The 24,531-nt window shown below is 40.6% G+C and overlaps 2 protein-coding genes across 2 annotated transcripts; both read right to left on the reverse strand.

The window, feature by feature from the left end:
- Positions 1 to 585: 585 nt before the first annotated feature.
- LOC108680542 lies at positions 586 to 14,695 on the reverse strand. Its single transcript, XM_047880907.1, has 7 exons — positions 12,128 to 14,695; positions 11,598 to 11,766; positions 10,113 to 10,278; positions 8,019 to 8,177; positions 5,109 to 5,222; positions 1,970 to 3,776; positions 586 to 1,649 (listed from the first exon to the last, which is right to left on the reverse strand). Exons 1-7 carry the CDS (start codon positions 14,235 to 14,237, stop codon positions 730 to 732), a joined length of 5,445 nt encoding a protein of 1,814 aa, XP_047736863.1. The 5' UTR covers positions 14,238 to 14,695; the 3' UTR covers positions 586 to 729.
- Positions 14,696 to 17,585: 2,890 nt separating this feature from the next.
- LOC125178031 lies at positions 17,586 to 24,252 on the reverse strand. The gene is made up of 3 exons (XM_047880904.1): positions 24,070 to 24,252; positions 23,050 to 23,619; positions 17,586 to 21,919 (listed from the first exon to the last, which is right to left on the reverse strand). The coding sequence occupies exons 2-3, from the start codon at positions 23,594 to 23,596 to the stop codon at positions 17,586 to 17,588; spliced, it is 4,881 nt and encodes a 1,626-aa protein (XP_047736860.1). The 5' UTR covers positions 23,597 to 23,619; positions 24,070 to 24,252.
- Positions 24,253 to 24,531: the final 279 nt, after the last annotated feature.

A 24,531-nucleotide genomic window follows, 5' to 3' on the forward strand; every position in this document is an offset into this window, starting at 1 on the left:
CAAGAACTATAAGAATATGGACCGTCCTTTATGAAGGTGCGTATGGAGGTTGCGCCCTTAACGCGACCGCTCCTTCAGTACGCCACTTAGTACTCGAACATGAACGTTGAATCTATTATGATTTCACTGAGCTGTGTAGAAAGTCCTTTGTTCCATTCACTTTCATCATATATTGCCTCTGTCTATCCGCAGTCATCATTTTATGCATCTTTTATTGAAGTCGCAATTCGTGCAGACTTTCGTTTGTGCACGCATATTCTAGAAGCTGCACTGTGAAAAACTGGCATTCATTAATTATTTATGCACTCGCGCATGGGATTACTCTTTAATAAGTTTTCTCATCCACGTTGCAGCCCGTTTTCATTCACTTCCAGTTATTGTACTTATGCTGTCATTCATGCCTGCACATTGCACAACCATAAAGAACTGCACCTACTTCTCTATGCTTATGATTCATGAATTGTTCGAATATAAAGCCTATTTTCCCGATAATAAAATTTTCCCGGTTAAAGTCCTCCCAGCCTTGCCCTCCCAACAAGAAAAAACTTAATTTCTGTTGTATTTTATAAGGTAAAATGCTCATAGTTTTCGAAGTATTTAATTACTTTCAGGAAAAATGAAATCGTATGGTTAGAATACACATTTCAGAGCAAGATTACAATGGATCTTCATCGTAGTTTGTACTAAAACCAATGAAAGCTGAAAAACTCAACAAGGTCATTAACTTAGTTACGATTTCAATGACCTATTAAAATAAACATCGGGATCTTCTATGGTCATGACTGCAGTCTTCGTGTTAACGCCTGGCAAGTCGTACGCGGAAAGCTGTTCCACGAAGATATCTTCGCTTCGGTCACGCTCGCCATCCACGAGGATATCTTTACTTTGATTGTGCACGCAAAAGTCGGTCACTCGTTCATGATCGTAATTCACTTCCAGCTTGGCCGGCTCTTTATGTATGACTATTACTTTGGAAACCTTGAGGTTTTTAGGAGCTTTGTTTCTGAAAGATTTTAAAATTGCAGTGTCGATAATGGGTATGTTCTTCTGCGTACTTCGATGTGTCCCCGTTTTCGCACTCGCGGAAGTCTCGGGCAATGCGTGGGCATCGGACTCAATGGGCAGTGATTGATCTGAGCCGACGGTTTCGCGTACCGAAAAGAATTCTTCTGGTCCCTGCTCTAAATTTTCTCGTTTTGGCGCCTCTGAATGTGGCAATTGAGAACAAGTATCATTAGGCATTTCGATCGATCCTTTTTGGGCTGCAGATGCCTCCTGTGACATCGATGCAGGTACCAACATAGCTGAATTTATTGGAATTAATCGCGACGAGCTGCTCATTTGCTGAAAATTTCTAGGTTCTAAATTAGCTGTTGGAAGAGGAAATCTGTTACCAAACAGAGAAAGGGGTTTTGAAATGCTGTTAAATGCGTCGGAAGCCCTTTCACTTGCATAAACCGTCGTGGATTTTGATGAATTCTGTAGTGTAGTATTTCCTTCTTGATTCAGCTCGTTTGTCTTCATGAAGTACTCCAATTCAGTAGCTTGTTGGCTATCAGAAACGGGGACAAGTTTCGAGCATTGTCTTGCAGGATTTTTTATCACTCTAGTTGAAGACTTCAAGTTGCAAGTCGACGAACCGATCTCACCTAGAACAAGGAATGAATATAACCGAAAGAACACCAGCACATTTACGTACAAAATTTGCTGTTAAACAGAACAAGTGAAATAATTATTGAAGATGCAATACTGAAGTAAAATGCGCTGTTGCTGGTCTGTTATAATGTTCACGACACTCATGCAACAGATTTAATTAAGAAAAAGCTGAGGGGAAAAACCTGCAGACATTTAATTTTACTCTGACATTTTATTGGATCAAGAGAATGTTTGTTCATGATTTACGGTCAGAACTAGATTTTGAAAGAAATTGTTTAGCGGTGATGCAGTCGAGATGTTTCATGTTGCTCACCTGTTGGATGAGGGAAGCCAATAGTTAATTTTTTGGGATAAGTTGAGTCTGTAATTTCCGAGACGGATACAGTCGTCACGAGTTGTGCCTTCGTGGTCGATACGTTTTTCGCATCGATATAATTATTGCGGGTTGATGCCAATGCTTCCGCGTCCCAGGCATGCGATGAATTTACAACTTTCGCTGAGAGAGAATCACTCGCGTCATCCAAAACACTTGGATAAAAATATCGACAACGTTCGAAATTTTCCATTCGTGCAAGATCGATTTGCGCTTCTCGTCTCCTGAGCTTTTGTAACATTTGATGAAGTCTCATTTTAAGGCAGCGAATTTCAGACTTTTGCTGAGCGAAATTTGTTTTTTTATTAATCAGGAAACAACTCGCTCTTTGAGGAACGCCAACTCCTCTACATCTCTTACGAATCACTGCTGGGAACGATGAAGTCTCAATGTGCGATGATTGATATCCGAAATCACGAGATTCAAACGCGTCACGAAGCAAAGTAACTCCTTTTACTTTATTTTCATTTGGAGGGCAATAAATTTGTGAAGTTTCCGTAAACATTGAAGGACGGTGAGTCCTGCACTGAAACCTACGTCCCACAATACGGGATTTCTTTTTGGTGATAATACTTGAGAAGTCAAAATATCCATTTGATCGTTTGATCTTTCGAGTTTGAATGTTATAGTACGTTTTTCCGTGCTGCACTGAGAAAGTGGCTTGCTTTGCAATGTTCAAAGTTGTTGGGTGAGCCAGAAAATTTATCTCCCTTCTAGACTCTGGTTTCAAGTTCGCAAACTCAGCAACTGGCTCCATGTTTTCGGACGAAAAACGGTCATTGCCGTTTTTTGTACTAGGGAAAGCAGATGTAACTAATGCTGATTGCCTTTTGATGTGACCAGCATTTAGTAAACAACAATTTTCTCCGCGCACGGAAGCAGCCGCAGAAAGTCCAAGGCTACATTCAAGAAGTCTCTTAGAATCAGTTTTGGAATTTGCTTCCCAACTTTTACGACTCAGTGGACTGCCATAATTCCTGGTTGATTTTTCTTCAATACTTATGATGTGTTCCGTTGGTTGCCTTAAGAGAGCAGCGGCGGGATCAACGACCCCCATTTGCTTGTCCCAATTAAAATTAATCGAGACTGGAATTGATGTTGAATTTTGCGCCGTACTAGACAGGTTTTTGTAGAATATTTTACCATCAGTTTTCCGTGGATTACTAAATGGAAAGAGTGGCTTTTTCACAGTGGAATTTAAATTGGCTGGTAAAGTAGCTTTAATTTCAACATTTTTGGAAACAACATTGCTGAAATCTTTGTTAGGCTGAGACAATTGCTGCAAGCGATTGTTTGCACCAGTCAAGGAAAGAGGATTTGCCTGAGTATCACTGCGTGTTAATTTTGCAGCGTCAGGGAGTTCTAAATTTCCAATTTTGTCAATTGGAAAAGATTCACGTACATCCGGTATACCATTCTTATCGTAGGGATTTACTGTCTCGCCACTTGCATAAAAGAGGTCCTGGTTTTTCTTGCCGCGTCGAGGAGTGGAAGTGCACGCGTTATTTGATGCAAACTGAACGAACATTTTTTTATGCAATTGATCTTCACCTGCTAAATTATCCGCATTTCTACTGCCAGGTTTCTGAATTTGCTTAGCGCTGTGAACGTCCACATTTACATCATAACGAGAAAAGTTCGTACGATGTCTAACCTTAGAATCATTTGTGATTGCACTTAGGGATTTAGAGTTGATCTCATTTTTGGGCTGGGTCGACACAGGCGTAAGGCTCCACATTGGGAGCGCCTGTTGGATGAATCGCTTCAGAATTTAGAGGCACAAACGGAATAGTTTGATCATGGTGCTTTCCAAACATTCGTAAAATTGTTTTATTGCAAATATTTGATCAAAGTAAATATTTTAAAACACATGCAAGCGAAAATACTCAAAAGTGAGAACTATTTTCGAATATTCTTGAAGGTTTACATTCAGTGAAAGCGCAGCGGGAAATTGTAGTTAAATGCCAGCGTGGTACCAAATTATTGCGATATTATTTCAGCTTCCAACAATTGTTTCATCAAATGAATGATATAGAGGAAACATAGTAATTTATTCATCAATGGAACATGCGTCCATAAATTAACTAACCAGTTTGCATGAGATTTAAAAAATACCGTTGGGCTAAACATCTTACGCAAAATATTGAGGGGATTTCTGACTTAAATTACCATTCAGCATTGCATATTTTGACTAAATTTCTACTGTGGTTCAATTGTGTTCGAATCCATGGCAAAACAGGACAAATATTTGCAATGATAAATTTAATTATAATTCGGCACTTATCATTAAGAATGTTGGCATCAGAGCCTTTAACCCTCTACCGCCGTATGTCGCTATCCGGAAACATAACTTTCAAATTAAATGCGTGAACTGTTTGTTTACATAATTTCAAATTATACTTGAACTATTGACTGTAGCAACCTGAGGACGTTTTTATGCAACAGAGAACATTTTAAAGTTGTCGTACGTGGCAGCAACCATCAGTGCAAGTCATTTTGGGCTAACTAGAACCTATCCATTTTTGGGAAATAGGCTTGTGACGATATTGCTCCGGTTACTCGTGTCAGGCGGTAGAGTGTTAATTACGATACATCAGCATCTTCATAATAAACTTCATTTGTGATCACGAAAATCATCATGAAAAGACAAACATCAGAAACATGATCATGATGGTAATAGTTATGAGTTGAATGGTTAGCATGACCGTCATCAAGCTAATTATAGTACGTATGGTAGTCAGCATGACTACCACCATCATAGAACAACATAGTCAGCATGACTACCACCATCATAGAACAACATAGTCAGCATGACTACCACCATCATAGAACAACATAGTCAGCATGACTACCACCATCACAGAGCAACATAGTCAGCATGACTACCACCATCACAGAGCAACATAGTCAGCATGACTACCACCATCACAGAACAACATAGTCAGCATGACCACCACCATCACAGAACAACATAGTCAGCATGACCACCACCATCACAGAACAACATAGTCAGCATGACTACCACCATCATAGAAAAACAGGCGGCAGGCGACGTAGTACGGCCACTAGAGCGACATACCTGCAGGGAAGGCGGCAGCAGCGGCCTGCGCGCGAGGCTCGTCTTGAACCAGAGCCAGCGTCCCGCCAACTGCGACCTGAGCTCCTTCTCCTGCACCGCGCTGCACAGCTCCGCCTGCCACGGACAGGCGAGAGAGGTGGGTAGGTGACAAGGGGTAGGCAGGCGAGAGAGGTGGGTAGGCGACAGGGAGGACAGTAATAGTGCTGCACGGTCTGGACAGTAATAGAGCTGCACGGTCTGGACAGTAATAGTGCTGCACGGTCAGGACGGTAATAGTGCTGCGCGTGCTGAAATAACGGTTGGCGCTCTACTGGTTCTGGCTCATAAATTACATTCAAGTAGAATAATGTTTGCAAGTAAATCATCGCAAAAAATGTTGATAAAGTGTGAATTCATAGACATAAAATTGACGATAACTGTGACGAAAATTTTCGTTAACGATAACTTTAACAATAACCATCATTGGCGGTAACATTTACGCTAGCTCTCAATGGCGATAACTGTCATTGACAAGAACTTTGATGTTCAGACTCGACTAAAGCGGCTCCGTTCTAAAGTTTAAAGATATTTTGAAGAACTAGTGTTTTCCTACGTCACATATCTTGAAAGTTTATAGTCTCAGCTATGACCTCCAAAGTGTGTAATTCAATCCACTTTTTAGTGGCGATAATTTCCACGGCATGAACTCGAACGGATAATTTGAATTATTTATCACCAGCCATTCGTCGATGTTGCAAAGGCTTGTATTTCAGCCTTCAGGGTCGCTGTAAAATGTCTTAAATTCCAGTAATTTTAAGGAAAATTGTGGACTTGAAGCGCGTAGAGATCGACTGCCTATTGATTACCATGACCTGGTACCAGACCATATAGTACCTTATTTTTTATTATTTAACATTTAATTTTTTTATTACCATATTTTTATCGATCACGGGTCACAGCATTGTTATTTTTTATCAACGTATGCATAAAAATGGACGAATAAATGTTATATAACTACAAAACGCTCGTCTTGATGGTCTAGCAGATAACGTTCGTCTTGATAGTCTAGCAGATAACGCTCGTCTTGATGGTCTAGCAGATACCGCTCGTCTTGATGGTCTAGCAGATACTGCTCGTCTTGATGGTCTAGCAGATATCGCTCGTCTTGATGGTCTAGCAGATCCCGCTCGTCTTGATGGTCTAGCAATAACGCTCGTCTTGATGGTCTAGCAGATACCGCTCTTCTAGCAGATAACGCTCGTCTTGATGGTCTAGCAAACACCGCTCGTCTTGATGGTCTAGCAGATCCTGATCGTCTTGATGGTCTAGCAGATACCGCTCGTCTAGCAGATAACGCTCGTCTTGATGGTCTAGCAGATACCGCTCGTCTTGATGGTCTAGCAGATAACTCTCGTCTTGATGGCTGTCTCTTATACACATAGGGGTTGGCAGGCGAGAGAGGTGGGCAGGCGAGAGAGGTGGGCAGGCGAGAGAGCTGGGTAGGCGACAGGGGTTGGCAGGCGAGAGAGGTGGGTAGGTGACAGAGGGGTGGGCAGGCGAGAGAAGTAGACAGGCGAAAGAGGTGGGTAGGTGACAAGGGGTGGGCAGACGAGAGAGGTGGATAGGTGACAGAGAGGTGGGCAGGCGAGAGAAGTAGACAAGCGAGAGAAGTAGACAGGTGAGAGAGGTGGGTAGGTGACAAGGGGTGGGCAGGCGAGAGAAGTAGACAGGCGAAAGAGGTGGGTAGGTGACAGAGGGGTGGGCAGGCGAGAGAAGTAGACAGGCGAGAGAAGTAGACAGGTGAGAGAGGTGGGTAGGTGACAAGGGGTGGGCAGACGAGAGAGGTGGATAGGTGACAGAGGGGTGGGCAGGCGAGAGAGGTGGGTAGGTGACATGGGGTGGGCAGGCGAGAAGTGGGTAGGCGACAGGGGTTGGCAGGCGAGAGAGGTGGGTAGGTGACAGAGGGGTGGGCAGGCGAGAGAAGTGGGTAGGTGACAAGGGGAGGGCAGGCGAGAGAGGTTGGTAGGCGAGAGAGGTGAACAGGCGAAAGAGGTGAACAGGCGAAAGAGGTGAACAGGCGAAAAGCGAGAGAGGTGGACAGGCGAGAGAGGTGGACAAGCGAGAGAGGTGGACAAGCGAGAGAGGTGGACAGGCAAGAGAGGTGGACAGGCGAGAGATGTGGACAGGCGAGAGAGGTGGACAGGCGAGAGAGGTGGACTGGCGAGAGATGGGGACAGGCGAAAGAGGTGGACAGACGAGAAGGGTGGATAGGCGAGAGGGGTAGATAGGCGAGAGGGGTAGATAGGCGAGAGGGGTAGATAGGCGAGAGGGGTAGATAGGCGAGAGAGGTAGACAGGCGAGAGAGGACAGACGAGAGGAGTGGACAGGTGAGAGAGGTGAACAGAAGAGAGAGGTGAACAGGCGAGAGAGGACAGACGAGAGGGGCGGACAGGCGAAAGAGGACAGACAAGAAGGGTGAACAGGCGAAAGTGAATAGTGCAAGACAGGTTGCAGTCACATGCGGATAATTCACGGTCGAACGAAAACAGAGCACAGTTGAACGAGAACATGTGAGCTTTTGCAAGTTATCGTAGCCTTTGCTAAATGAAGTTACTCTGTATTCAAGATTTGTGAGTAGTTGTTGCTGGAGCCACTGTAAGAAATCGCTCTTAAAATAGGACTGCTGAGAAGTTATTGCTGCAGCTGCTTCAAAAACACCCTGAAAATAGGACTTCTTGGAAGTTGTTGCTGCAGCTGTTCCTAAAACTCACCCTGAAAAAAGGACTTCTTGGAAGTTGTTGCTGTAGCTGCTCCTAAAACTCACCCTGAAAATAGGACTCCTGGGAAGTTGTTGCTGCAGCTGCTCCTAAAACTCACCCTGGAAAATAGGACTCCTGGGAAGTTGTTGCTGCAGCTGCTTCAAAAACTCACCCTGAAAATAGGACTCCTGGGAAGTTGTTGCTGCAGTTGCTCCAAGAACTGTCGTTGAGCATCACTCAGCAGCTCCTTGGAGTTGGCACTGGAGTGGGATCGTTGCTTGCAGTGTTGCCACACTTGGAGCAATGGACTGCACTCCACCACGCATTCCACCTGGGCAAAAATTATCCAAATATAACCATTATTCCAGTATATATGCCAACTGAAAAAATTATATTACCGTCAATCAACTCGCTGTACACTAAGTATCTATATTTACGTGACAGCATTGCATTATACTTGCCACGCTACATAAATCAGACATAGAAGAAATTCACGCATAATTTCTATCACACGGCACATGTATCAAAGATCCTAAAGCGAAACTAGTGAAAATTGAAAATTCATGCAGGATTTTTAGGAATCTGATAAGTATATCATAGGTAAAAAATTCTAGTCATAAATAAATTTTAGTTTTAAACCAGCCAGGGAAATTGATTAACTGCGATCAGAATTCCTTGCCAGTAAACTATGGTATTAGGGATAACCTTAATTTATTCATAAGAAAAAATTTATTTTGTAAGGAATATGTAAATATCTCCTGCCCGGCTTCCTTGAAACGAATTATATTGAATTAAATTCGCAATAGTGAAGTGAAACATAAACATGAACATATTATGCAATCGTAATACGGTACTAATAATAGTTAATAGTTATAGAAAATGAAATGAAATTTATCTCTCAAATAAATCAGAAAAATATTGCTCGCGTTAGACTGCGCTGTACGGAATTCAAAACCATGCGAATTAAAATGCGTTGTTTGAGATTTAAAGATTTGCGAGTTAAATGCATGAAATAAAATCGATTGATAATATAGTTGAAGGAAAATTATTTTTTCATTTAAGTCGTTATTTTTCTAACTTAATTTTTTTCTTTTTCATATTGAGGAGAATCGATGGCAAACGAAACTAGTTTCTTGAAAACGAGTTTCCTGGAAATTAGATTTTCTGCATGCGCTTGTTCTTCTCATTTGGGAAACTAGTTCCAAAATAATAATAATAATTCTTACTAAATAATTATCAATTGCTTACAAAAAATTTCAGAACCATAGGGCCGGCAAAAATAGAGAGCCACAAAAATTATTCAAGAATCGTTGAATCTTATTATCGAGCATAAAATTCATACCAGTAATGAAGCGCATGTTAATTAACTCGATAATTTTAGAATTACAACAAAATGTCCACAAATAGGTTTGTATTTACAGCCATACTCATAATGTTAACAATAGAATTGAATTAAGTATTGGAAACTGCACCCCGTAAAAGCCTGGCCGAGGTCCAACTGTGACAAGTTAATTACTAAAGTTCGAGGCTAGCTTAATATCGAGAGTGGATACAACAGGTAGGCGGCTGATCACAATCCTGCCTCAATTACAGCCACTCTTTGCCAAGATTGCTTTCACTCTGAATTATTAAGCTGACAATCTCCTGGGCTTACCCGCCCTCAGTGACATCAAAGAGCTCAGCTCGCACGAGTCTTTGTTGTAAAAGCGGCGGCGAATTGAGCGAGTTCGGACAACACGTACCTCGGTTCTATGTTATGCAGGGCACAGTGGCAGAGTTCTTTAAATTAACTGCGACCTTTTGAAGTTAAGAAATAATAGCTATGTTTTAATTTATGCACGTTATGGAAAATCTCAAACTCGAATAGCGTTGGTCTCTTGAAGGTAAAATTATCGCTCGCCCTCCGAAGCTGTGATAAATTTAACGGAATACAAATGAGCAGAGTAGTTAATCCACTATCTAGGTAAATTCAGACCATTCAAGTCGACCAAGATTTACGAAGAGTTACAGTATATAAATCAGGTCGAAAGAACATAAACTTTTCTATTTATTTTTGCATAATAATTATTTCATGACACAAATTAACAGAAATCGAAAGAAATAGAAATCTAAAATGATCTAAAGTGCGTGAAGGAATCTAGAAATATCCACTCCTGTCCGAATGACGATATCGTGAAACTATTCAGCTATAAACGAGTGTTATGAAAGTAGCTTTAGAGATAAATTGTGTTATTTTATTAATTTATTTTAGTTTGCGATCACTTACGACAGCTCTGTTGAGAGTGAAGAGCCGCAAGCTTTCGAAAGCAACCGTGAGTCTGATGAGGAGTTTCACCGACACTCGCTGGTCATCGTCGGTCAGCTGTAGGGCTTGGGACTCCTGAGGTCGACCTCTGCAGTCGCGGTCGAGCTCGAACTCGAAGACAAATAGTCTGGAGGAGAGTGGGGTACAGGAGTAACTAGTAAGAAATTTGAGTAACAATTAAGACGTGTGAGTAACAAGTAAGACGTGTGAGTAACAAGTAAAACGTGTGAGTAACGAGTAAGACGTGTGAGTAACGAGTAAGACGTGTGAGTAACAAGTAAGACGTGTGAGTAACAAGTAAGACGTGTGAGTAACNCTGTCGCCTCGGAGTTTCCGAGCAACTGTCGCCTCGGAGTTTCCGAGCAACTGTCGCCTCGGAGTTTCCGAGCAACTGTCGCCTCGGAGTTTCCGAGCAACTGTCGCCTCGGAGTTTCCGAGCAACTGTCGCCTCGGAGTTTCCGAGCAACTGTCGCCTCGGAGTTTCCGAGCAACTGTCGCCTCGGAGTTTCCGAGCAACTGTCGCCTCGGAGTTTCCGAGCAACTGTCGCCTCGGAGTTTCCGAGCAACTGTCGCCTCGGAGTTTCCGAGCAACTGTCGCCTCGGAGTTTCCGAGCAACTGTCGCCTCGGAGTTTCCGAGCAACTGTGGCCTCGGAGTTTCCGAGCAACTGTCGCCTCGGAGTTTCCGAGCAACTGTCGCCTCGGAGTTTCCGAGCAACTGTCGCCTCGGAGTTTCCGAGCAACTGTCGCCTCGGAGTTTCCGAGCAACTGTCGCCTCAGAGTTTCCGAGCAACTGTCGCCTCGGAGTTTCCGAGCAACTGTCGCATCACGGCGTCAGCGGAAAAGCTTCAGTAATGCTCATTTAATGACGGGGAGAAAAGCTATAAAAAGTGAATGTTCTAAGAACTTTCAATAGCATAAGTTGCAAGTTAAGGCAAGTCTGATAAATAATTCTTGTGAGAAATGTAAGCCTTTAGATGATATTAGTAACTTTATTATATGCGTAAACGTATTTGAGTGGAAAATTTCATCTTAATCGACTGATACGTTTATGACCCGAGGCTATTATCAGAGATTGGAGGAATGCAGAAATATTGGAGAATATATTTAACGGTAAAATCTCAACAAGTAGTGTATTATGTTTTGCTGCAATAGCAACACATTATTGCACTATATTTTAATATTATTTGCAATGATTACACCCTAAAAAAGGCAATTTAGTTCAATGACGGTGTACAGAAGTTGCAACAATATTTTGAAATAATTTAGACGAGACCGGAATTCAAAAATTGTATTAATATTACACAACTTATGAATTGATGACGTAGAAACTATGATCTAAAACATCGAAACTATCAACGAGTTACGATACGCTAGACTGATTTATTACATGGACTATAATTAAGAAATATTAGTAATCGAGATGATATGTAATGTAAAACACTTACTTATCCTGGAAAAACGTCGTCATGGTTGGATATTTGCCCTTAAGTTCGTCTGCCTTGACGCGACAACAGCCGATCTGGAAATGTCGTACGTTGTGCTGCAGGATTGGACGGCGCTGTGAGCTGCAGCGTATTGCTGACTCAGCTCCCGTCTCGCTGAAGAGGACGAGCTCTACAACAGGAATCAATTAGTGATGGTAAATGCCGCGAAATTGGCGTCGAAAGAAAGGTTAGATTCAGTTTCGGTTAGAAGCGAAATCCTACAATATTATCGTTCTGTTTTTAATTGATCATAAACGCCACTTTATTGTTAGTATGACATCAATAATGGTAGAAAATAACCAAAATTAATTTCACGAAGAACAATTTAAAGGAACCTTTTGATATAGAGCTTAAAGCTATCTTTATACGGGCCAAAAAGAATAAATCAAAGCGAAATTTTCAAATAATTATCATCGCAAGATTTAAAGCCAATTTACACAGATTACGAACAGCGATGTGGTTGCTGTATTAAGTCGACTAAAATATTTTACCTCTCTTAACTTTCTCCTTGAGATGACGCCATCGGGCCTGAGCTTCCTTAGAAGACTGGTGAGGGTTAGGCAATTTCGGATCAGGGTTTTGAGTGGTTTTAGCATTAGCGTCCTTAATGCTGGCATTTTTCTTTGCTTCATTTGAAATTGCTCCAAAATTATTGTTAATTTTCTGTTGTTCCTCGTCAGATCTGCGTAGTGGCAGTGCAGAAGAAGATTTTGAAATCAAAGAATTGAATTCGTATTCATTTCGAAAGGAATTAGTTGAAACGTTTGAATTCGTATGCAATTTGTATTTTTTCAAGTTTTGATTCTCGTTAGAGTTGGTTAGACTTATCCTGTGCAGTGGATCAAGATTAGAAGATTTTTTCGAAACGTCTATTAGATCCTTCTTTATTTTTGGTTCTTCAGACGGCCGCAGTAAATCAGACGGTAATATTGGAGTGACTGCTGAAGACGTGGAAGAATCTCTAGAAATAATATTAGGTTTCGGCCAAGATGAACCATGCTTAGAACAAAAGGAAGTTTTGAAAGATGCGCGTGCAGTTGTGTAGAAAGCTGTCTTCGCCGAACCTAAATTAGCGTAACCAGAGGATGGGGGAATATCAGGATTTGAACCATTCCTGCCGGTGAAGGAATGACAGGGTTTGAATTTTTCACAAAATTTTGTAGTTTCTTTCCTTGATAGAGCGTCATTCGATAGGAAGGTATCAGCAGAAGAGTTATTACGAGGCTTTGAAACCAAGTCAAACCTCACTCTAGGGAAATCCGTGCCTCCGACCCCACAAATTGGATCACTTGGTAATTCGAGGTTTTCTTTACCAGTTGCTTGAAATGTCGACGTTTTCTGTGAATAATCTCTTTGCTGATCAACATCGTTAAATATTTCTCTTATTATGTCATCAAGTACATCTCCTCTTGGCTCGGAACTGCTGTGACAAGCAGTGCTCTTGATGATCTCTGGATAATCTGCATTATCGATCCCAGAAATATTCTGATCAGCATGCAGTTTTGACGAGCCACAACTTTCAATTTCCCCGGAATATGTGGGAAAATTGGTATCACGATTCTCATTTGAAATGAATGGATATTTGATTGAGTATTGAACAGATCCTTCTTGATTAAACACCGAATAGTTGACACGCCGATTATCTTCATCTATACTACATTGCCTTTCATCGGAGTGTGGGACAAAGATTGCCGACGAATTTTTTGCTGAATTCGCGATTTTGTCTGAAGGGCTGCTAAATGTTACTTGACGTTTAGGTCTTTCAGTGGGTTCTTCTAGGAGTGAATCCTTTGCATTCAGAGTATTATCACACGCAGAAATAATTTGCTTTTCTGTTCCTGCAGGGATGCTGTTTACTGTATCATTTAAATATTTCCCTGATGCTGAGACTGATCCATCATCACTAGCTCCTAAATCAGGAAACTGAAGACTGTCACAGGAATTATTGGCATCAGCATTTGGTTTGCAGGACTGCGGACAGCTTAGTTCAGCAGCAAGTGATGTTTTCCCCAAGTCAGAACTTTGACCGTTTGATCCTGGTAAAAAACGCTGAGGTGGAGCTTGAAGTTTGGGGCAAACTTTCTTCTTCTTGGCCGTGTCGATAAACGAGGAATGACTGTGGTCGAAATTTGAAGTTTCTCGGGGCATCTTCAACGGTTCAACTTCTTCATGCAGACCTTGGTTTTCTGGATTTTGATGGGCAGCCGCAGAATCATTATGTTCAGGACACTTAAGATCGAAATTGTTAGAAAACGGAAGTTTTGGTTCCTGGTTCAGCAAACGCGATGTCTTTGTTTCATTTAGTTTCTGATCGTCATGGTTACCGAGTGCCTGTTGATTTGGCGAGACTACCGCATGAACAGAATCATTGTGCCCTTTCTCAAGTCTCTTGAAACATTTCTCTGGCGAAGCATTAGTAAAATCGTAACTATTATCGAAGAGGCGGGCTAGATATGCTCCTTCAGTTGCAGCTGCCGTTAGTTTTTGTGCAGGATTTTGAGGCAAATTCGTTTGCATCGTTTGAATTTCCAACGATTGTAAATTTTCCTTTGTTGCTTTATCAACGAAATGCTGCTGTGAGATATTGAATTCAACATCCATTCCGGAAGTTTCAGAAGTTTCTTCCTCATTAGGAAAGTCATGAGTAGTAAACTTTTTACCGTTTGTTTCATCCGATCTCGAGTCGATTGCTTCCTTCTTCAAATACGAAAATGAAGCAATTTTACGGCTCGGGGACTGATTTGTGTCATATAAGGGATGATTACAAACCTTAGTTGAAATTGGTTGGTCTGAAGTAGGATGTCTAAAATCGGTAGATGGAATTGGTTTGTCTGATTTAGGATAAAAAATACTGTTAGATGGAATTTGTTGGCCAGAGGTAGAGTGGCAAATGTTGGGGGATGTAACTGGCTGGTCTGCGGTATAAAAACCAATGTTGGGAGATGTAAATGGCTGGTCTGAGATATGAAAACCAATGTTGGGAGATGTAAATGGCTGGTCTGCGGTATGAAAAACAATGTTGGGAGATGTAAATGGCTGGTCTGAGATATGAAAACCAATGTTGGGAGATGAAACTTACGACCACCGTAAGAATGTTTGACGCAGTATAGGGCAGAGATGCGGGCTTGGGCTAAACTTACGACCACCGTAAGAATGTTTGACGCAGTCTAGGGTCGGTTATCGACCAGCTGACACTGCCTTGCAGTGGCTGCATTGCTGAGCGCTGAATCGTGCAAGTATGTCTCCCGCATGCATGTTGCGTGCACAATGTGAGTACACCAGCCTTATCGTGCACAGTAGAATATTTACTTACGTGCATGTTTACTTAATACTTAATATTTACTTACGTGTGAGTACAGATGTGCGTACATGTATGTACTGTACTTCCACGTACACGCTAGCAAAAATTATGTATTATCAGGCATGAGCATGCGTGGATAACGCGAAGTTTCTAATGCATAAAAAAGTCTTGACTCGCAGAATATAGAGAACGAATAGATGATACATAGATGACACATAGATGAAACATAGATGACACATAAATGACACATAGATGACACATAGATGACACATAGATGACACATAAATGACACATAGATGATACATAGATACGTCACTTATGAATGCTCGATCGAACACATGTACAGCAGAGCCCGTTTGCAACATATACTCTAGCACGCAAAATTATGGATATGAACTGTATTTTAAACACATAATTTTTCATATTACAATTCACATAAATACTAAAGTTTACAAAATAAACGAGCTGAGCTGGATAATGTATTACCTAGTAATGAAGGCTTAGACGATCATTTAAGGTTTCACCCTTATGTTTATTTTTCATTCGGCCTGTTAGGGGAAATCTTAAATTAAGAGTGAAATATGATGAATTTTGTAAGAAGCGAAATCTTGAATTAAAAATGTCAAATCTTTGAGGAAACTTCAATTTTTTAGTGGAAACTAAGCCAATTTGGCGCTTAAAAAGAACTGGCAGTTTCAATTTTCTGGCTTCTGTAAAATTCGGAAGCTTGATGCGATCGCTCCTGGAAATTCTATCATCGAACGTAAATTCAACGATGAACGTCGGTTCGGGTTTCCTGTTTTCGTTAGAAGGCTTCGGAGTTACTATCTCGTCAGGATTTTCCAAGATTGGCGATCATTTTTACAAAAATACGACCGATATATTTGACCAGACTGTCGATTAATATTTTTCATTATGAATTGATGAGGCCAACCGGACAAAGGACGAGATAATTTTTTATCTTACGATCGCGTGAGAAATCCCGATGACTTGGTTGAAGACAGAGTTTTTTTTGCTATCAAATGATTTTTATTTCCTATTTGGCCTCGAGATCTTCCCTCTATTTTCTTAGGTGCTGGGCCAGCTTTTAATTTGCCATGATGGCTCCTCAAAGCGCAGATCCAAAAATCCTGCTGAGTAATTATGCAAGCTTTGCATTTAGGTACCACGATTTAATTTTCAATTCATTTCGAATTCATTTCGACCGTCGATCTTTGTTTGCCAGAAACGATTTTGCCATTGATGTTTTTCTTTTCTATCTCAGCTGTATTTTGCCTCGAAATTTTTTGGACAGAGCTAATTGGTTCGCATAATTTCATTTTGAGAAGTAATTTTTATTAAGACTTTTTCAAGTTGTCGAAAGAATTCTTTTTTCATTGAATCAGTCATTCATCTATGTGGGTGTCAAAGATAATCTTTGCCAGTGGAGTACTTAGGCAGAGATATAAGAATTTAATACTACTACTACTGAATTTAATAATAAATAAATTTCAATTTAGGCAGAGATTTGAACATATGAATCATAATACTAAAAAGTTAATAAATAATTAACTTCATGATTATTTTAACCAAATAAAATCTCGCACAACGATCGGATCTAAAATATCATGAGATGCAAGAGATTTACCTGTGCTATTAACTGTACGTGCAACTGGAGACTTGCAACCTTGCAGTTTTTGCCTGACATCTTCCTGATTGCTTCATTTGTCGATGTCGACTTCCAATTATATATTGAAAATATTGCAACCAGTGGGATCAGACAAAGATAGTATGGCAGGACTGCAATTGATGAATGTAGTTGGCTTCTTTTTACTTATAAACTCTTCATAATTTGATGATCAGAGGAAAACATAACTATAAAATAAAATTAATATACAAAATAAAATATGATGGATTACCAAAGCGATCGCGCTTTATAAGCCTAATGATTTTATATTCACAATATTTAGAGAAATAAGAAAGTGTTCCGAAATGAGAACTTGGCGCTTCTCCGATGTTCACGTAGAATTTTTATATTAATATATGTGCTTTTCTCTTAAATCTAGAAATTTTAAGAAATATTCTCTTTCTTGTGGCTTTGGAAAAAACTAAGACTGAACTATTTTGCCATAGTTTATTAGCAGGAGTTTTTTCTCTAAAATTAATAAAAATTGGCGGCCTAGTAGGAATTGAAAAGAGAATTCTATCCCGAAATTCATAACTTTTAATTAAAAATAGAAAAAATTGATAGCATGCAGTTGCCATAGTTTCCAACAGTCAAAGTTATATAAAGTTTTTCGTAATGAAGGTGGTCATAACGAGCTGCCGTGCATCTTCGCGAGCAGTCATGGTGTTGATGTTTGCAAAAATCAATTAACTTTCAACTGCAATATTTAGCTCTTATCTCAACTGTGCACGTATTTCCCGTTGTTTTATCAAGTTTTAATTTTTTCTGGGAAGTGCCAGGCTTATTTTGAGCTGGAGGGCAAAGCTCTAACCTGAGACTACGGTGGTCAGCTCTGGCCTCAAAATCTCCTCTCTGACCGTCTCTTTCTCAGAGAGGCTCTGGCCTCACCATCGCTTCTCTGACCCATCTTTTTCCTAGGTAGGCTCTGGCCTCACGATGGCCTCTCTGACCCAATTTTTCAGAGTGGCTCTGGCCCTGTCTCTTATACACATCTAGATGTGTATAAGAGAGCAGGAGTATTCTGGTCGGGTGTAGCCGGAGTATTCTGGTCGGGTGTAGCCGGAGTATTCTGGTCGGGTGTAGCCGGAGTATTCTGGTCAGGTGTAGGCGACGAATTCTGTTCAGGTAATGAGAGGGAACTTGAATCTTCTCTCCGGATTTTTCGACACCTCTCGTTTCTAAAGTTTCCAGTGGAAACAAACTCTGAATTATGTGAACAGTTAGCCGGCAGCTCGCGATAAGATGCCTGAAAGGAGCATTTGTACTCTCCTTCAAGTGACTCAAGCATCCTCTTCCATGATGCTTTCGGACCTCCTTCTTGCTGCTCATTTTCTCTTTGATCATTGGTTTTTTGAAGTGGCAATCTATGCTCCAGTTGTTCAGTGTAGTTAGCATGAACCGTGTCCTGGTCAGTATTTAGGGTGTCGCATTCTTGGATGAGCGCATGGCACTCAAGTGAGCACGATCCGTCATTCAAAATTGAATTTTCGTGAATTAAAAATTCGTCCATGAGATCATGTGTTGAAGATAACCTCTGAGAAAAACCTGAATATTGTTCGCTTGCCTTAATTTTCGGCAGAGGTTTAAAATTTTCTGAGAAAAAGCGCTGATATGTTGGTGTTGATGCTGATGATGACAATTCTTGAGGAAATGAAGGATGTGACTGATTGATGGATTGGATTATGAATTCATTTGAAGGTTCTTCTTGAATTTGTGATGACTGATTTGACGACACAGATGATCTCGTACACGAATTCTGTTGCGAAGTGTTGAAGCGAGTTGGAGACGCGTCTGGAGATTGATTGTTGCAAATGGATCCGGGATTTGAAGATACAGATTGTTTGCACTTTTTTTCCATAGAATTAGGGCGATGAACGTCGAAACATTTTGGCTGAATACGTGATTCCAAGTGCTGTTCTTGATAATAAAGCACTCCAGTCTCTACTGAAAAAGAATCATTTAACTCTTCATTAGGTGATCTATGGACTGATGAATAATTTTCAAATCTACTAATTAAATTCAAGTCCTCATTAGACTTATCCGATGATATTTCACCTGCTATTGAAACTTTGAAAACAGAGAGAAAACTTGAAGTCGAATGAGCTTCCTGAGCACATCGATCGCTCATCAATATTCTTGTTGGGGCTAAAGTGCTGGTGGGAGAAGCGTTCACGGCCGAGAGATTGGGAGCTTCTGATGTCAGACTTGGAAAACTTTCAAATTCGCCGGCGATGAACTCACGATCTGGGTGGGGCCCAGAATTTGGGAAGTTTGCGAGAGATTCTGCCTCGACTAGTTGACGGCGTGATCTTTCGGGAATTTTTGTCGATAACTTTTTCGATTCTGTGGGACTGGGACAAGTATTCTCAATATTTTCCGGCTCAATTAAAATTCCAGTCAATAAAGTCGGAAGCTTTATCAAATCACATTCTGACTTCAAGCAAGGATGTTCTTCAGTTTCTCCGAGTTCGTTTTCATCCTTCGAATGAAATTTATCATCTTTCATCCACTTGCTTTTTGACTTAGAACTTGAGGCGTCCATTACATTAGATCTGTGTGGAAGTGAAAGACAAACGGACTCATCATCCCTATTTTTACGCATTTTCTCAGATTTCGAATGAAGCTTGCATGGTTCCGGTGGCAGTAAATTTACACTGGTAAATGCAGGTGTACAATTTCCATTTGAAAACGAATGCCGTTCGCCCAACCGATTTTCATCTTTTTTAGTCCTTAGCGAATTTTCAGAGCGCGATGACCGCAAAAAATTTTCAGTCTCCTGCCGTTCTTGAGCCCTCAAGTCAGAAAGGGAATCAATTAGGGGCTCACTTGAAATATTCGGTACAGAATCGTCCAAGTGAGCTCTGAACCAACCGTCGCTATCATGGCTGGAATTTCGGGCGCTGGTAACGCAGAAAATTGGCATTTGTCGAGTATCAAAGCCGCAATATCCTTCTTCTATATTTGAACATTTATTTAGAGTATCCTGTGACGCTACGCTGTGCCTGATCACATAATTATTCGGATCCTCATTCAAATCCAATATTTTTCTATCACAGAAGCTGCCTTGGTCGCAATATGACGAGTAATAATTCTGTTTATTTAAATAACCAGCGTAATGGCTGTACGATATGCCGCTTACGCTGCTGAGTACAAGACTTCCTCTCGGGGACGACAATTCGTTTTCATCAGCACTTCGATCAAGCAGAAGTGAATGATCGAATGCGAAACCGACTTCAGGCTCAAACGCATCAGGGATTATTATTTCTGATCTCAATATGCTATCGTCTACATCGATTACCTCTTGGTCCTCATACGGGTCGTAGAAAGGAAAAGAGTGATCATCTGAAGATTTTAGCACTTTATCTATTAAGTAATTGGTGTCAACAAATGGCAATGTATGTAGTTCACTTAGATCTCTGGAAGCGTAGTACGGTAAATAAGTTTGAGGCTCGCTAACATTAGGACAAAAAGACGAACTTCCTGATGGTTGGGCAAAGAAGATACTGCCTTTAGTAACTTCCAGTCCTCGTCCTGGAGTGAGAGGTGCTCTTGGAATATAATCATTGTCTTCGCTTTCTGATTCCTCCTGGACTTGCATTTGACAACTGGAATGTTGGAAGCCGTAGCTTGATTTCAACCCATTTTCTTGTTTTTCGCAAACTATTCTCGTACTCTCTATGCAAACATCAGTCGAAAAAATTATTTGCACGCTCTCTTCTGTTGAAGACCCATTATCTAGGATTCTTTTTTTCCTGCCATCAGCTGGGAATTGATGTGAAGAATAGTTTTTTGCTGCCAACGTGCTTGCATAAGTCTTTTTACGGTATTGGTTGTTGACAGCAGGTGCACCGCCTGTATCAAAATATCCAGTGTTTATTGCAGGTGCACTGCCTGCATCAAAAGATCCAGTGTTTATTGCAGGTGCACTGCCTGCATCAAAAGATCCAGTGTTTATTGCAGGTGCACCGCCTGCATCAAAATATCCAGTGTTTACTGTAGGTGCACCGCCTGTATCAAAATATCCATTATTAACCGCAAGTGCACCGACAGCATCCAAGTTTCCAGTGTTGACCGCATGTGCACAGCCTGCATCAACGTTTTCCGAGTAGACAGCCCCTGCACCTTCAACAAAAAAGTTTTCAGTATCGTGAACGTGTTTTCTTTCAGCGCATTCGATGTAGTTATCTTCTAAATGATGCGTAGTCATTGCTACTCTATGATGATAATGGTCGACAAAACCGTTTTCCCTTAACCTAAGGTCTCCGAGTACAGATTTTACTGGACATCGGCCAGGCTGGACCAGATGTTCATTTTGTCGCTTTCTAGCGGCTGTACGTTTCCGATTGTTTCGGCGACGGTTGCCGTATGGTTCCCTTTCTGGTTGATGGTGTTCTGAATTCTGTTGCAAATTTCGAGTTAATTTTCGACTGCCATCATTGAAATGTGAAGTGGCGGAAATTTTGTCCTCTTTACCATGTACAAATTTTCGAGTCTTGGAGAATCTATTCCTATTTTGGTATTCATTTTCATCGGAATCTTCTGACGGTCGTTTGGTTCTCTCCCTGGTTTGGTTCTCTCTCTCTTTGGTGTGGAGCTCTTTTACTGCTGGGGTGTAATAATACTCGGGAGAATCTGGGATGGGGACTTTAGGCAAAAACATGGAAATCGGCAGAAAATTCTTACCAGGAGTCGGTGGCTTACTTGGCTGAATTTCATCTTCATCGTCTAAGCTCATGCGATCGTCATCAAAATCTTGCCATGGAGGGCGAATGTAGGCCTCATTTTTGCGGTAATCATGCTCAGGAGTTTTTGGATTGTCGTAACACTCTTCATCTTCAAAGTTATTGAATTTTAATGCAGATGTCCTCTCACCAATTCTTCCTCGATCCTCAGCAAGTAGGTTTACTGTCTCTGTTAAACCTCTTGAATTAGTTTCCTTCTTCTCTGTTGTGCTAACAGGAGAGTACAGAACTTCTACTTCTTCACATTTTCCTAGAATTAGTGGGCGATTCACAAGCCATTTTATGCTGAAATCACTCGGTTCCGTAAGGTCCGACAGAAACACTGATTTTGTGTTATCCCTCCAGCTTTCATTGACTGGCTCAGCTTGAGTATAATTTTCACCTCTTGCTGACGTTTTGCTTGCTGGTGCCACAGAATTACTGTCTGACATTGACTGGACTACATTAGATTCAATAATAGATTCCTTTTTTCTTGACCTTGTACTATCTTTGCGATATAAAAGCACATCTCTTATCGCTTCAGTTTCTGGTTGCAATGTCGTTGGTGCAGGGGGGCACTGAGCTTCGGCACGATCTGGTCGGAAATAATAAGAGTGGTTGCGTTCACTAGATACGTTCCTGGAATGTGGAGAATGTTTACTGCAGGAGAATAAGTGGTATGGAAATAAAGAGGTAAAAGTCTCGCAGAAAAAAATTAGGGCAATAGAAAAAGGATCTCTAGAACAGAAGAAAAAAAAAACAAGGGCTCAATAGCAGAAGAATGAAAACAAGGGCTCTATAGCAGAAGAATAAAAACAAGGGCTCTATTGCAGAAGAATAAAAACAAGGGCTCTATTGCAGAAGAATAAAAACAAGAGCTCTAGAACAGAAGAATAAAAACAAGAGCTCTAGAACAGAAGAATAAAAACAAGGGCTCTAGAACAGAGGAATAAAAACAAGGGCTCTGAAGCAGAAGATAAACAAAGGCTAGAGAAAAGACGAATAAAAAATAGCTCTTGAACACAAGAAGAAAGAAAAGGGCTCTAGAAGAGAAAAAAGAAGAAGGCTATAGAAAAACACACGTGCCCTAAAAAATTAAGGGCCATGAAAATTAAGGCTATAAAAATCCGAGTTATGAAAGTATAGACATGAAAGCATGGACTACAAAATCTAGGACATGAAAATAATGGCCATGAAAGTAGGGATGCAAAAATAAGGCCTATGTAAGTAAGGGTATGAAAATAAGTGCGCACTTACTTGACTATACATAATCGGGTTGCATTCTGGATACCAATTAAGAGCAGAGGGTAAATTCAAAGTACCAACAAATGGTGAGGGAATGTTCAAGTGGATGAATAAAAATTTTTAGTCGTAAAAGAGAATATTTTTCTCGTAATTTAACTCTCAAACCTACAAGGAATTCAACTTCTAGGCTGGAGGGAAATTCAAACTTTCAGTGCTGATAACACTTTTGCCTCGCGTTTACTTGCATCCATAGTAAAATAGTGTGGCTGTAATACGGCTTGAGGTTTTTCCTAGCACATCCTCATTCGACGGTATAATAACTTACGACGTTCCTAAATGTAATCGTAGTAACTGATATTCTTATTATTGTTGATGGATATATGTAGCTGAAAAGTAAATGCTCAAGCGTTGAACTTCAAATTAAAAACCTCACCGTGCCTAACCTTGATTATTGCACAGAAATTTAGAACAGCTACTTACGGTTTTTTGTCCGTTTCTTTTTCTTCTTTTTCTTTTCTTTTTTCTTCTTCTTTTTAACAGAAGAAGCTGAAGCTTTTTCGTTCTTAGTCGCTTTTGACAATTTCTGCGAGGACGATCGCTGCTCTGAGCGCGGAGCAAATGCATTGGTTTCGTTGTCAAATTTCACGACTTGGCTCGATTCATGCGAAACTTGTTTTTGAAAGGCAGGTTCTTGAAAGCCAAGTTCTTCAAACACAGGTACTTCAAAAGCAGGTTTTTCAAATACAGGTTCTTCAAATACAGGTTCTTCAAATACAGGTTCTTCAAATACAGGTTCTTCAAATACAGGTTCTTCAAATACAGGTTCTTCAAAAGCAGGTTCTTCAAAAGCAGGTTCTTCAAACACAGGTTCTTCAAACACAGGTTCTTCAAACACAGGTTCTTCAAACACAGGTTCTTCAAACACAGGTTCTTCAAACACAGGTTCTTCAAACACAAGTTGTCGGTTGACGCGAGACAGCTGAGCTGCCGCTTCAAGCTGCTCGCGCATACGCCGTTTGCGTCCCATTTAACCGAAATTTGTGGCCTGATCTGAACAAAAAATAATTAATCAGAACTTACTTAGAGCCTAAAAATATTCTGACAAAAGGTTGACCATCAAAAACCTAATAGAGCTCCGTCAACAAGAACCTAATAGAGCTCAACCAGCAAGAACCTAATAGAGCTCAACCAGCAAGAACCTTATAGAAATTGTCAAGATGGGCACCTAGCTTTATTCTAAGCCTAATCAAATCCTTCCATTTTTTATCAATAGAATTTCACGGACCAAAGTTTAGGCAAGATCTAAGATGATATAACTTAAAGATGCTCATTATCAAAGAATACTGAATACATTTCTATATTTTACTAAATTTTATGTTAAGAAAATCAATGATTGAATTCTAGAATCGAACTTAGAATGATCAATTAAAAGTCACTATTAGGTTCGTCTTAAAAGTAATATTCATTATTTTTAAACATCCATTAATAAGTACCCCTTACCCTGGCAGTAGATAAAAACCTTGAAACTGGGGGAATTGCGTTGCTATTCTACGACGCTCATCCTTATGGCTTGAAAATTTTAGCGCCGGCGTGAAATTCTTACCCGCTAAAAAATACGAAGTTAATCTGTGGGGAAAAACTTTCTGCTTAGTGTTGCCTGGTAAACGTAGTTTTCCGTCTTTCTGGAAACGACCAAAATTTGAACAAATTAGCAAAGTTTGCGTGTCTAAAGAGGATTTCGCACTGTAAAAACTTGATTCATAGAACTGAAGTAAAACCTAGCTATAAATATTCGAGTTAAAACGTGATTAAATTTCGAATAACAATCCGAATTTCAAGGAATTCCGGGTCAGACGAGATGCATCCAGTCCAGCTACCAGGTACTTACTTCAAACAATTACATCGTCATCTATTAGCCTATACTGACTTATTTTGATGTGCTTTACTTTCAAGTTATATAAA

The sequence above is a fragment of the Hyalella azteca genome, unplaced genomic scaffold, assembly GCF_000764305.2.
Source record: "Hyalella azteca isolate HAZT.00-mixed unplaced genomic scaffold, Hazt_2.0.2 contig6573, whole genome shotgun sequence".
In the NCBI taxonomy this organism is placed as follows: Eukaryota; Metazoa; Arthropoda; class Malacostraca; order Amphipoda; family Hyalellidae; genus Hyalella; species Hyalella azteca.